The sequence below is a fragment of the Fistularia commersonii genome, chromosome 28, assembly GCF_037954325.1.
Source record: "Fistularia commersonii isolate RoL2024-O1a breed Wild chromosome 28, RoL_Fcom_v1.0, whole genome shotgun sequence".
Lineage (NCBI taxonomy): Eukaryota > Metazoa > Chordata > Actinopteri > Syngnathiformes > Fistulariidae > Fistularia > Fistularia commersonii.
In genome coordinates, this window is record NC_141311.1 from 11,135,647 (window position 1) to 11,149,817 (window position 14,171).

At 37.0% G+C, this 14,171-nt stretch overlaps 1 protein-coding gene across 1 annotated transcript in view; it reads left to right on the forward strand.

The window, feature by feature from the left end:
• The window catches only part of b4galt2 (UDP-Gal:betaGlcNAc beta 1,4- galactosyltransferase, polypeptide 2), a 183,718-nt gene that overhangs the window by 158,036 nt on the left and 11,511 nt on the right, over positions 1-14,171 (forward strand). Inside the window, exon 7 of the mRNA XM_086176474.1 lies at positions 13,053-13,157. Within this exon, the coding sequence (XP_086032600.1) occupies positions 13,053-13,157 (105 nt within the window). The remainder of the gene's footprint in view (positions 1-13,052; positions 13,158-14,171) is intronic.

Below are 14,171 nucleotides of genomic sequence, written 5' to 3' on the forward strand. Positions count from 1 at the left end.
ATGAGAAAAGTGGTATAGATCATAGTGTGTGACACCAATGAAATGTATCAAATGCAGCAAAGAGACCCGCAAGTAGCCAACATGTCTGTAAACCTGATGTCCATTTGAAGAGACCTTGAACACTGGAGAACACTGAGCCTGGATCTGTGCTCTCTTTGAATTCTGCTCAGGGAAAACAGGCATTACCTAAATAACTTAATCATTCTCCCTCTCATTATACCGTCTTTGTGTCTTCTTTCTTCCTCTCTTGCTCCCCTCCCTCCGGCTATTTCTTTTTTTGTGCTGATTTTGATGCTATACGTCAAGTCATGGCCATTGCTTGACATGGCCCTTGCTCGCTTAATATCGGCCCCGGGGAACTAGATGTCTCTGCCGCTCAACTGACCCAACCCCAAGGTGGAAACAAAGTACACCTCTTTTACAAGTTCCCGTGCAGCATCCCCACCATAGCACGTCCTGATTATGACAGAGAAAGGCTTTTCTACGCTTTTCTTCCCTGCAATGCCAGCCTCCCGCAAAGCCTCTTCCTGAACTCATGCTAACTCCCCATCACACTGTTCCCTCCTTGGCCTTTCCCCTTTACGCTTCATATCTCCCAGCAGTGGCGTTCAACCAGGCCCGAAGCATTTTTGTGCAGTTGCAGTGGCACACAGCCTGGATGCTCGGGCATAACTCGATAATTCTGTCAAAGCGGAGAGATTTTAGTAGTCTTGAGTTTTTGAGAATGCAAGCTTTGATGATTAGCCTTGCGCTTTCAGTGAAAGGTCTGTCTCCACCCTTGGGTCGAGTTCACAACAAGATGTTGCTCAGAACTACTCTGGGGGCTTTTAATAGTCATTCATGTGTCGGTTCATCTGTTTGTGTTCCATCTATTTTTTTTTTAAATATAGCGAGAGGGCTCATCTGCGTTACCAATATTAAATGCACAGAGCTGACATGAGCATATCCTTAATAATGGAATGAAATCATCAATGTCGTGTGAGGTTTTGGGAAGCAGCAAATAGAAATGTGAATTTACAATAGACATGGGTTGAGGCAGGTCAGCCGGTCTTAATACTAGTGCTGTGGTTGGTGTAAAATACGGTTCAGTTAATGCATCTATTTGTGTGCTTGGTCTCCTCTAAAATTAATTTGCTTAAATAGGTGTTGTTTTGGACAAAAAGTGTCTTCTTTGCCCATTGAAGCATGAAGGTGATTACTGTTTATCCGCTGTTTGGAAACTTTTTGGTGCATGGCTCATATGTCTGTACTTATTTAGAGTCCTTAGCCCAAAAGACCACTGACAAATACCAGGACTTTTTAATGCTGATATGAATCTCAGGTTATACATCAGCAATATCATGGGAGTAACTTTCTATACTTTCGGGGACATCTCAACAGACTGACACTCATTACTTAAGTCATATTAATACATTTCTTTCCCTGTATTTTTCATCGAACAACTATTGTTTAAATACATGTCCCGCTGTTTTGTCTGTCAAATGTATTCATTAACTTATTAATTAACTCATTAGTCCTCAAAAAACATCATAAAGCATGGAACAAAAAATGTATTAAGAATAAGAATAAGAATGAGAATGAGAACAACTTTATTTATCCCGAAGGAAATTGTTGTGCCAGAGTTTCAAGTAAAACATAACAATAATAAATAATAGTAGGGCATTGTATAAACAGTAAAAAAAAAGGGAGGGGGGGAACAAGAAATACAAATAAAACTATTAAGTATCAAAGTCAAGGCTATAAAGTGTTTTAAGGTCTTAAGTGCAAAGATTTGATTTAAGCAACATATGCCATACTTTCTTCCAGTTAGTGCAAAGTTAGCATTAATGTATGTAATTGTTCATTAAACAAAATTGAGAATTTGTAATTGCCTATCTGTATCATAGCGATACAAACAATCTTTTCATTGTATATTCACCTTTGTAAGGGTTGAGGAGGAGAAACAAGTGAACTATTGTATTAAAAGCCTGATGTGTCCTTAAGGTTTCAGAAGAAACCTAAGCCTGTTATGCCCAATAAATAGTTTAGAGCAGGGGTGTCAAACTCAAATACACAGTGGGCCAAAATTTAAAAATCGGTACAAATCAAGGGCCGGTGTGGTTCAATGTTTATTGAAAAACTTATTGAAATTAACCCGTTGTACACATTGACCCTGAAACTGACAAAGCTTTTCAATTCTTTCTTTCTTTCTTTCTTTCCTTCTTTTTTTCTTATATTCATTTTTTAAGTTTTTAAATCTTATTCAAACAACATTAAACATTACATAAGTTAAAAATCAGTTGCAACAATTTCTTATGGTTCCATCTGCAGTATTTACAGAGTAATTTCAAATGAAAAAAAATTCCACAGCCAAAACAGAATTTCCTTTTCAAGAAAAATCCAACATGCTTTGTTGTTGCAAGAAAAAGTACAAAAAACGTATTACAGCTCAGTTTTCTGCTCTCTGATGTACTCTAGTCTAAGCCAGAACCTTGAACTGACAAAGCTTACACTATCTTGCCTATAAACAACAACAAGAAAAAGTGTTGCATTTGTTTCTTATGCCTCTATAAGCAACACATTCTCAACCCAATGCGTCGACAAATGGTGAAGCTTCCCTCGGCGTCACATACCAACGCATTAGTTGCCCTCTTTCATAATTATTCGACAAACTTTGAGAAGCGTCGAATCTTTCATTCGATGACGCATTCCCGTGCAGTACATACGGCGCATTAGGCATCCTGTCAGCGGAAGAAAATGATTTCTACTTTAAAAACACAAATGTGCAAGATACTAACTCTGCTTTTATTTTTATTATACAAGAATTACAAGCGTTGATGTAGACATGACACTCCATGTTCATCGAAAAATGACGAGAAAGGTGCTCGCAATGCGTCGGTATGTGACGCGAAATGAAGCATTCAACATTCGTCAGGCGTTTGATGCATTGGGATGAGAATGGGCTGCTATAAGCAGCTTTTCCTGAGTAATTCTTGGTGCATTTTCTCCCGAATCTTGCTCACCAGTCCTCTCTTTTGACCGCACATCGCAGGTGATCCATCTGTTGTCCCTGTCACAAGTTTATCCCAAAGCAGGCCCATTTCATTTATAAATCTGCTTGCTGTTTCAAAAACAAACTTTCCAGTAGTTGTGCCATGCAATGATCTTAACCCCAAACGTTCCTCTGTTACACACAGATCTGAGTCTACCCTACGGATAAAAATCAACAGTTCCGTAGTATCATAAGTGTCGCTGCTTTTTCCGCGAACATATACCCTGCCTCCCACCCATCTTAAAACCCCCCCGTTTTCAAAGTCCACCTTTTGTTTAGCTAATTTCAGGGGAGAGGGGTCGCTGACAGTTTACAACAGGTGACTCAGCAAGGCCGGCTGATGAGTGGGTGGGGCTCACGCTTCACGGCACTCAATCGACGTGCCACAGCACTTGTGCATTTTGGGACTTAATATTCATGGAGCTTGCAACATATCGCGGGCCAGCTCTGATAGTAATTAAACATCATCCTGCGGGCCAAAGATAATCCCACCCCAGGCCTGATTTGGCCCGCGGGCCTTGAGTTTGACGCATATGGTTTAGAGTAAGAGATAAGTAAGCTTCTGGCTTCAGGCAATGGTAATACCAAATCTAAGCAGGCTTAAATAAGCCCTCACTTATAAGAAATTAACTGACAATAGCCTTTATGCTCATCATTAAGGAGTTTTTGGTTGACCCAAGGGTTTCAAGAAGTAGCAAATGGGTACCAGCACACAAGAAGAAATGCAGCTTCTGTAGTAGCAGAAGCTAAAACACAGTCATGGGAGGAGTTCATGGGGGTAAGAAGAGGGCTTGTGATTGGCCTTGAAGAAGTTCTTGCAAATGACAATTGGGCGACTCAGGAAGGGAAGGCAGGGACTAAATCAGGCTATTTTTAGCATTGGAGGGAACCTGCTGACCTTTGAGGAAGGCACTTTGAGGAAGGAACCTCAAAATCTTCATCTCTGCATCCCAATACTGAACTGTAACCCCCAACTCTTGGACTGACGCTGACTTCATATACTTGAAAAATCAGAAAATTCAGTATTAAGCCCAGTGCTCACTTGTGGCACCAAACAGCAAAATTCTAACCACAGTAATACATTTGCACCTTAATTTGATCATAGCACTTTAAATGTAGCTTAACCCTGAAAATTAAGAAATTTTAGTTACAACCTGACCAAAATTCTAAAAATTGTGACAAAGCCAATAGAAATATGTAGAGGTGGCATAAATGTGAAGAAAAAGAATCCTGGTACTTAATTTTATGTTGTTGGCTCAATAAATACAATATTTAAATTTCAGTATGCCTATGACTGACATGATTGTCAAATTTAAACAATGTATCAAATCTACCCTTTTCAGGTTGGTGCTGTAATTATACTCCAACCCGGTGAGGTTCTTCCTTGGCATGAGAGTAATAAATTGTTTCTGAGTGTCTTCTCAGCTGTAGCACATTACAGCGAACTACTTGAACTGATCCACTATTATCAAAATTAAATTAAATAAAAATTAAAGAACTGGAGGACAATCCATTCTCAAATAGCATTGTAAAAGGCTGGCTATAATATTTTGTTCAACCCAGGAAGTTATTGGAGCTTTAACACCACAGAAAACAAACCCTAGCCAAGAAGTAGTGATGGAAGACAACCATGCTAAAAATAGTTAGTACATAAGAATAAGAATAAGAATAAGAATAAGAATAAGAATAAGAATAAGAATAAGAATAAGAATAAGAATAAGAATAAGAATAAGAATAAGAATAAGAACAACTTTATTTATCCAGAAGGAAATAGTTACAAGAAAAATATAACAGCAATTAGTAATAGTAGAAAAATTGTATAATAGTAAAAAATAAGAGAAAAAGGGAGAATAAGAAATACAAATATACTATAAAGTGTCTTAAGTAACAAGTGAAAACTATTAAGTGTATTAAGTAACAAGTGAAAGAAAAGGGGTGCACAAGAGTATGAAAAAATATTGTACAAGTAGCTGTTATGAAATATTGCACAGTTATGAACATATATACGGATAAATTATTAGATTTTACATTATTACAATTTACAGTAAGTGGGTGAGTTTTTTCTTTTTTTTTAAGGGTTTAAGATTTTAAGATTCCCTGCGGCTGAAGGGAGAGGCATTAAAAAGTCTGATAGCCTCAGGTAGGAAAGACCTCCTGTGGCGTTCAGTGGAGCTCTTCGGTGTTATCAGTCTACGGCTAAAAGAGCTCTGGCAGGACGTCAGTGTGGCATGGATGTGGGATTGATCAACATTATCCATATCATAAACCATATATCAAAATCCCCCCAAAAAAGGTTTCATTCTTAATAACACCTAACAGAGATTAAAACAAGAACCAACAAGCCAGCTGTGATACAAAACATTATGGTTGAGAGGATGAGATGAGATGTACTTTAATGATCCCATAACACCAAAAAATCTTTCCCGTCCAGGGGAAAAAACAAAAGTCAAACCCCTGATATAAAAATGTATGCACTTTTTTCTTTTTGCACTATGACAGGTGGGGACTGATGATTTTCACCTTTAAATTTAGAAAAGAATGAGCCTACTTCCATATATGGTAAACAGCGTCACACTTGGAAGTCTGAACTGAATCCATTATTTGATAGTCCACTTCACTAATAGAAGTAGTGGACTTTCCAGCATTTTGCCCTTCTTAGAAAAATATCAGGATGCTAGCATGACCATTTCATTTGCTGCCTGAGGCAAACTGTGTGTGTGTGTTTGTGTGTGTGTGTGTGTATGTGTGTGTGCGGGCGCGCACTTTCATGAATGTGCTAGTGTAAGTATGTTCACACAGCAACAATTCTTTTGGAAATGTATACAGTATGACTGCATGCACACCTGCTCACACACACACACACGCACAAGCACACACACACGCACACACACACACAGGCACAAGCACACACACACCATACCTATTTGATTGGATTAACCAGGAATTTCTCCAGCTCTCCTTTCCTATTTCCACCAGTGGATTTAATTGCATTAGAGCAATGGAGTGGAGGAGAACTAGAAGCTAAGTCCAATGTCCTGCCTCAGTTCCCACTGCTGTGCGGAAATGAGAATGGAGCGAAAGGAGAGTGAGTAGTGATGTGTTCAGAAGATGGAGAAACTCAGTAGACAAAGAAAAAACAAGCAAGGTTTTTTGGTCTGAAAGAATTGAGGAATTTTCATCTGCAGCAGTGGGTCAGGACACTGCATAAGTGAGCTTCAATGATTCTTTCATGCAGGTTTTTTTATAGAATATTTGAACACCCATGATCATTTCTGTCCCGCACCTATTGACATTTTTTTTTTTTTAATCTTAAATCCTTCTTAGAAAAACCCTCTCAATTTCCATTATTCAAAAGTATACAGCCCTGAATGAATGTGCAAGAATCAATTTCAGAAGGGAATATTTTTCACAAATGTTTGCAAGGATTATGAAATTACATTATCAACTCCTAAGAGTTCATTGTCCTTGATCTGTTGAAATAATATAATAGTAATAATAATAATAATAATAATATGAACATATATTTGAATCAATGCAAACAAAAAGCAAAAAACAAAAAAGGATTGAAATAAATACAAGAATATGCTACTAGTTTTCCTAACTGAATTGTGCTTAAATCTAACATGAGTGGGCATAATACCAAAATTCTGAGTAATGTTTATGTAAACTCAATCTCAAGTTCTAGGAGCTGAGAGCAAGGTTCCGCTAAGTGGGTTCCGCTGAATAAGCTGGCTGTTTGTCATCCTAAAAATAATGAATTTGTCACAGGAATTGTGGGCAATTTCTTGATAATTTTCATACAATGCTTGATTACTGACAACGTAATGCTATGTGTTTAATTCCAGACCATTTCCTATAAGTTTCATTGTTTGTTTTCTCACAGTACTGGGATAGAACACAGAAGAATTGCATACGGATATCAATTTGACAGTGGAGGAACTTTTTAGGAAAATATTGTGACATGCACAGGAGAAGAACGCCAGCTATTCTTACCAGAGGGCACTTACACAATTTTATCCAATATGAGGACAGCACACAGAACTAAGCAAAGTCACCAAGTTGCAACAACACCTCTGACATGTATCGTGTGACAGATTGCACATATTGTTGCATTGGAGGGTGTTAAAATTCAGTCAAATTTATTGGGATACAAAAGAACCTCACAAATTGTCGTAGAATTATTGTTGCAAACATTAAATTGGTAAAAGACGGCAGGAAATGATTGAAAATACACTCCAGAACTCAAACTCAGTACCATAAAAAGGATATCCTTTCCTCCTGCCATGTATTGGAAATGCTTTTTAAAGCATCTGAAAGAAGTCAGAACAAATGACAGTATGGTTCAGGACTTCTGCTGCCTATTTATTCCAACTTCAAGATAGCTGGACAAAACTTGTGATTGTAATAGGTATGCAACCTGCCTTTTGTATCAAACAAAAGAATTGCTAGTTAGCTACTTTAATAGCTGTGGTATCATATTCATCTTTTTGAGGGTTAATGTTTGTGATAATGAAGCCAATAAATTTAGAGGTGTGATATGATTGGTCTGATGAGATGACTAAAAATTTGTATTATAACACAAAATGATCTGGTGTGTTTTTTTTAATTTGTTGATTATTAAATAAGGACATTTTCTTATTTATTCTTTTTGCAAAGTATCCTTTGCAGGGAGGACCCTGATAGTTCCCCTCCTAATTCAGTGCTAAAAAGCCACAACCATCACTGATTTAGTTTTTCATAACCTCTTTGTTATTGCTTTTAAATGAGTCTTGATACAAGAATCTGCTTAAAAAGGATCTTGGCTGTATTGACCCGTAAATCCAAAAATCCAAAATATAGTGATACAGAACCTAAGAAAGTATGGATTTAGAGTTTTTAGCTGAAGTCAGGCTACATCCTTGCAGGCCAAAGTGGGCACAAAGAAGATTATTTTAAAGAAGCAGAACTGTGCATAATGTATTACTGAGCTAAGTCAGAGGCTGAAAGATATCAGGGGAAGCTGTCGTCCTCACACATTATTTGCACTGTAATAAAGCTCTAAATTATGCAAATATGTGCATACACACACATCCTGACTATCATCTATTGTATGTGTCGGGTCAGCAGAGTCATTGAGTTTCCAAAAAGAAATAAAAAAAGGTTGTCAAGATCTCTTTCAGTGTCAAATAGATGTATTTGTGGTGTATGTGGGGGTGGGGGGTAGACTTGTATGGATTCTGGCAAAGTAATGGACAGAGAATTCTCCTTTTTAGGGGGAGGAAGAAGAGGAAGATAGAAAAAAAGAATAAAACAGCATTTGCCTGTCATACTCCCCATCTTAATTGCCTATCTTACTTGAAGCCATAAGATGGCGTGTGTGAAGAGTCCAAAAGGAAAAAAAAAGACACAACAGAAATAAGATGAATCATGAAAATTCTACTGAAAAAAAAATGAGATTTGGAAAAGAGTTGAAAAAGGGGGTTTGTAGAAAGGATGAGAAACTCTTAAAACGTCATAGGAATTGAGAATACTGGTGGTGGACACTGTTTATAAACACTTCTCCACCTTTTTTTTCCTTAAATTAGAAGATCTCACATTTAAGAGTTTTCACTACACATTTTTGAAGTTTAATGGGTTAAGAGGACATTGACCTGGCTCAGAGTAAATTTTGCAATTCTTATTTTCCTTTCAGCTTTTCCCTTCAGGGGTCATTGCAGCGAATCACCATTCTCCATCTAACCCTATTCTCTGTATCCTCCTCTCTCACACCAACTACCTTCATATCCTCTCTCACTACAACCATAAAATATTTTCTTTGGTCTTCCTCTAGACCTCCTGCCTCGCAGCTCCAATCCAGCATCTGTCTACCAATTTATTCACTATCCCTCCTCTGTGTATGACCCAAACACCTCGGTCTGGCTTCTCTGACCTTCTCTCCAAAACATCTAACATGTGCCGTCCCTCTGATGGACTCATTCCTGATCCTATCCATCCTCATCACTCCCAGAGAACATCAGCATCTTCATCTCTGTGACCCAATATTTAACTGTAACCCCTCAAATCTTGGACTGATACTGACTTCATAAACTTGAAAAATCTGAAAATGCAGTATTAAGCCCAGGGCTCACTTGTTGCACCAAACAGCTAAATTCTACACACGGTAAAACATTTGCTCCTTAATTTTCTTCTAATCCATATCACTTTAAATGTAGCTTCACCCTGAAAACTAAGCAATTTCAGATACAACCTGACCAAATTTCTAAGAATTGTTACAAAGCCATTGGTCGGATGTAATTTGGCCGCTTTTTTTTTTTTTCTTTTTATTAAGCTTTTTATTAAGCTTGGAAATATTGTCTGGTGTAACCGCATTTAAAATTATGACAGCAGTTAAAACCAACCAAAATAGTACATTTGTAGCATAATGATGATTTGGGCCAAAACCAAAGGAAGTAATTTATAAAGTGAAGCTCATCAATAGTATATCTCGCTCCACTGATATTATCTAAAAATTATTTTCAAAACCCAATTATTGCCACTTTGACTAAGCTATGAGATTGACAGGAATACTTTCAACCAATTGTGATGACATTCTGAAGAATATAGTCTATAATAAGGAAACAGTTTTATATGTATGGACCTGTACACGCACACAAACACACACACACAAACACACATACATACACTTAGTACCTCTGTGATACATGAAGCCTAAACTTCTCAAGTAAAATAATATAAATTACACAAAGTAAACACTAAGTATACTGAATGAATGTGCTCGGATTAAGGTTGATGACAGATGAAAAAAGAAGAAAAGTAAAGAACAGCAAAGAATACATTGTGAAGAGCCGTGTTAAATTCTTGTGAAAAACTAAACAATATCAGGCGCAGATGTCTTTCCTTAAAATATTGTACAATACAGAGAATTACCAAAACTATTACTCATTCAGCACACACACACACACACACACACACACACACACACACACTACAAATAATAGCAGGAATGAATATCAATGACCCTGTCAAGCCCTGGGTTTAAGCTTGGCTTTTATGCAAGCAATCTGTTGTTTGTGTTGCCTGCACTATATTTGATTTTGGTTGGTACATACATCTGCATGAGGATTTACCCTTACATATTTTAGGCTATACAGCATTACAACCAGTTCAGAAAGTTCTAATTTCTTTGGTGAGACTAAATAATTTTTTTTTTTTTATGTTTTTGCCCCTGCTAGTTTATATAAGTTGTCATCTAATATAATCAGAATAGGTACCTGGAATGTTCTGCATGCATGGTAATGGTACGTGAAGTATTAAGGGCAAGCGTGACCCTGCATGACTGGTGTCATCAGGACCAGTGTCATTTGTCATTGATTTTATTATCTCTCCTTTTTGTACTCCTCAGAATTTGAAGTTTAGAGCTATCTAGATTTCCCTTTTAATATAGACAGTAAAAAGTGGCTGCTATAATTCCATAGTAAAGCTATAAAAGTGATAGATTGGGACAACGATGACCCAAAACCTTGTGTAGGATCAGTCTTTTCTCAATTATTTTCAGCATTCTTACACTCCTTAGGGCTTTGTAGGTCTGTGATATAATTATCCCTAATTTACTTAGAAAATAACCTCCAAGATCACAAACTCAATTCCAAAATGTAACTGATGCTTTGAGATTATATGTTATGTTGTGTTATATTTTTGAGCAATTTGGCAGAAACAAGAGTCTTTGGTGGTTTCGATCATTTTATGAGTTAAAAGTTTCTAGATAATTTGATGACAAAACACAAAGAGAAGTATAAATGACCATTACTGGTCATACGTATATAAAAATATGGCCCAGCCCCCTTACCCTCCCCCAATGACGGGGCATAAGTCATTTCAGTAATTAATGATGCACATAATGTGTAGACACTGCAAATGGTTAAACAGACACTACCTTTACACTTAGAAGTACTTGTGTTTTATAACAATATTTCAGAGAACCACCATTAAACCAACTTAAAGAACATTAAAAATATCAACAGTAAACAAGATGCAGATCCCATATATTTGCTGATATTGGTAACTACAATTATTCAGAGCCCAGCAGATGATCAGTGTTGTTGCCGCTTGGAAAAATAACTATCAAATTAAGGCCTGAGGCCAACTTGTCCAGGTAAGATAACCAAAAACAAGAATCTTTTTTTCCTCGGGGAAGCAAATTATAATTTTTTAAAACTGTAGTGTGGTGAGCCCCACACAATCACTCACCGTAAATGTGTCACTTTGTATCATGTAAAATGTCTTCTATTAAAGGGAATCCCGCTGGGATGGACGAATTGCCATGAATATGCTTTAATACTTGTCTCATACTATGAAAAGCATGAAGAATTTTTACTTCTTTAAAAATTGCACAAATTTTAATACATATATCAATCTACCGGCGCAGCCATTGCTTTACTTGCATAATACATGCTTGGTTGATGTTGTCTACAGGTTGCTTATGTTATCGGTTCTGTATATCTTGGTAATAATGTCGCATAGTGCTGCTTTTGGGTACAATTTCCAGTTCAAGGGAAACAAAGGGACTGATGCTGGTCTTCACAGCTTTCCAAGGGACGAAAAGAGAAGAAAAGAGAACGAAATTACCTGTGGATGTGCACAACTTCCGAAGGATCCGTTATTATGTTCTCGCCACTTCTCTCCAGATGCATTTGACGCATTTATCTGCTGAAAGAGCTCACGGTGTTACTAGTTTTGAACGGACACGAAAGCCAAAAGCCTTGCCTACAGTGTTCTTTCACAAGCATACAAAAGGTCCTTGGGAAATGTGTGAAGCCCGCTCGAAGAAACGCCACAGGCAAGAGATGCTTGATGTTCCCTTACAAAGATTTCAACAACTTGCTACAGCAGAAGTAGCATCGGATGACAAAATACCGGGCACCGGTTTACAGTGAACAACGGTGACAAAAAGTGTAGCTCTACAACAGACGCTCTCTCTCTGCATAGCAACACATTTGCTGCGCGCACACCAGCGACTTTTGACGACTCTTGCATCTTCACGTCTTTGTTTGTCTTCAAGTTGAAGTTGATTTTGACTTCTGTCTTCAGTGTTTTCCTCCTCACTCATGTCTCTCCCGGGTTCAAATAGGAAGAGTTGCACAGATGACATGTTTTTGCACCGTACAATAAAATCAATGAGACCCAGTTCAACCCATGATGTCCTCATGACGAGTTTTTAGAATTTTATACAAGATAAGATATGTTGAGAGATTTTATTATCGTTTTTATGTAGCCAGCTCAAATATTGATAAAATAGTACAATAACATCTTGGTAACCGATGTTGGTATCCCTTTAAAGCTGTAGTGTTAGTAAATGATTCTTGTCTGACTAGAATCTAGGGAGGGACGCTTTATTCCGCAAAATGTTTGAAATAACATAGAAATAATCACACTCGCTCCACTGCTTTAACTCAATGTTCATTATTAAGGAATTCAGTGGTGTAATAAAATTTTGAGTGCCAATCCAATTGCAATGGCTGGAATGAGCTGTCAAAGCAACACCAAATCTAAAGCCAATAGTGCCATTGTAAGCTGCTTTTTCGGGAAAAAAATGTTAAAATTCCATCCATGCTATCTTAAATTCACAGCATTAGTGGAGAAAGTTAAAAAATCAGCTGTTTAAAGTGAGTGTTAGCCTGCTAAACGTAGAAACACTCCTTCAAAAAGCAGCTTGATAATACATGCTATTATCAGTATTTGACTTTCAATAACCAGATAAAGGCAGGTTTGACTCCAAATACATGGGAACTCCATTTTTTGGGAGTTTTTTAAGGTTTATCATGTTTCCATGAAAGGAATGAGTATTTATAACATGTATGACTCTCATTTCTTGTCTTGTGTTGTTTGAGGACTCACAAAAAAAAAAAATCAAGATTATTATATCTTTCAAAGAGTGACAGTTCACTTCTTTTTTTTCCACTCTTTGTCAGGACCAGATTTTTTCTTTCCTGTGAGTTTATTTCTCTTCCAATCTGAATGGATGGTGTATCTGTGTGTGTTGCAGGATTACTCTCAATGGGATGAAGGTTTCCAGGCCAGACGTTCGCATCGGTCGCTACAGAATGATTAAGCACGAGAGAGACAAACACAACGAGCCAAACCCACAAAGGTACTACAAAATTGTCCAGACTTGTTCTGGGGCTTTACCCTTGGATTGATGGCACTGCATTTGTTTCACAGCTGCAGTTCAAATCTTTCCTTCCTAGTTTTTCATCTTTTGTAAGAGAAATATGATTATGAGATATTGTGAAGAGCATATCATCAATAACATTTCTTTGTGATGATGTTTATCTGGGAGTGACATACTGCCCCAGGAGTAAATAGCAAAGGAGAGGAGTCAATTCTATTTCTCTGTCCCAGTCATCTTTCATTTTACAGTAACGAAATAAACGATATTAAAGATATTTGTATTTTTCAGTTAGGTTTTTTTTGTTTATTTTGCCTTTTTTTTTTTTTGGACTTTACTTGAATTTTTACTGAGCTTGAATTTAACCTCCCACTGACATTGACTTACACATCTCCAAATCACAATACAACCTTTTATGTACTTTTTTTAGAAATTTCAATTTCATTCACTGTTTCACTAGCACAATTTTAGATGACTAAAAATATGGGACTTATAGAGCTCAGAAAAAAAATAACAAATTGCTCCTTCTTTTTATGAATTAAATATAATGATCAAGGGCTGGTTTAAGGCTTTTCTATACAGCCATCACTTCTAGCATTGATGGATGGAAGAATATTATTAAACTTAATAATTAAACTCTATATGTTCTCTGACTTGTCAGTAATAGGTCTTTGAAATTTGTTGCCATTGTATATCAAATGAGTCATCAGTCAAATGTGATGTACATTGTACACCTCATGTACTTCATGAAGTGAAGATGTTAAATGTCATAAATCAAATTTCAAATATTCTCACACCTAAATAAACCTCCCCAAGCTTTTTGTAGTTTGCATCTGCCAGTAGAGGTATACGAAATGACACATTAAAAAAAAAAACACACATGATAACTGATTCATTTGACTGACAAATATTATTTGCTATATTGTTATGAACTCCAATATATTCTGCCAGATGCATACTGAATACTTTACTGTGTTGTTGAAGCAGCCTCAAATT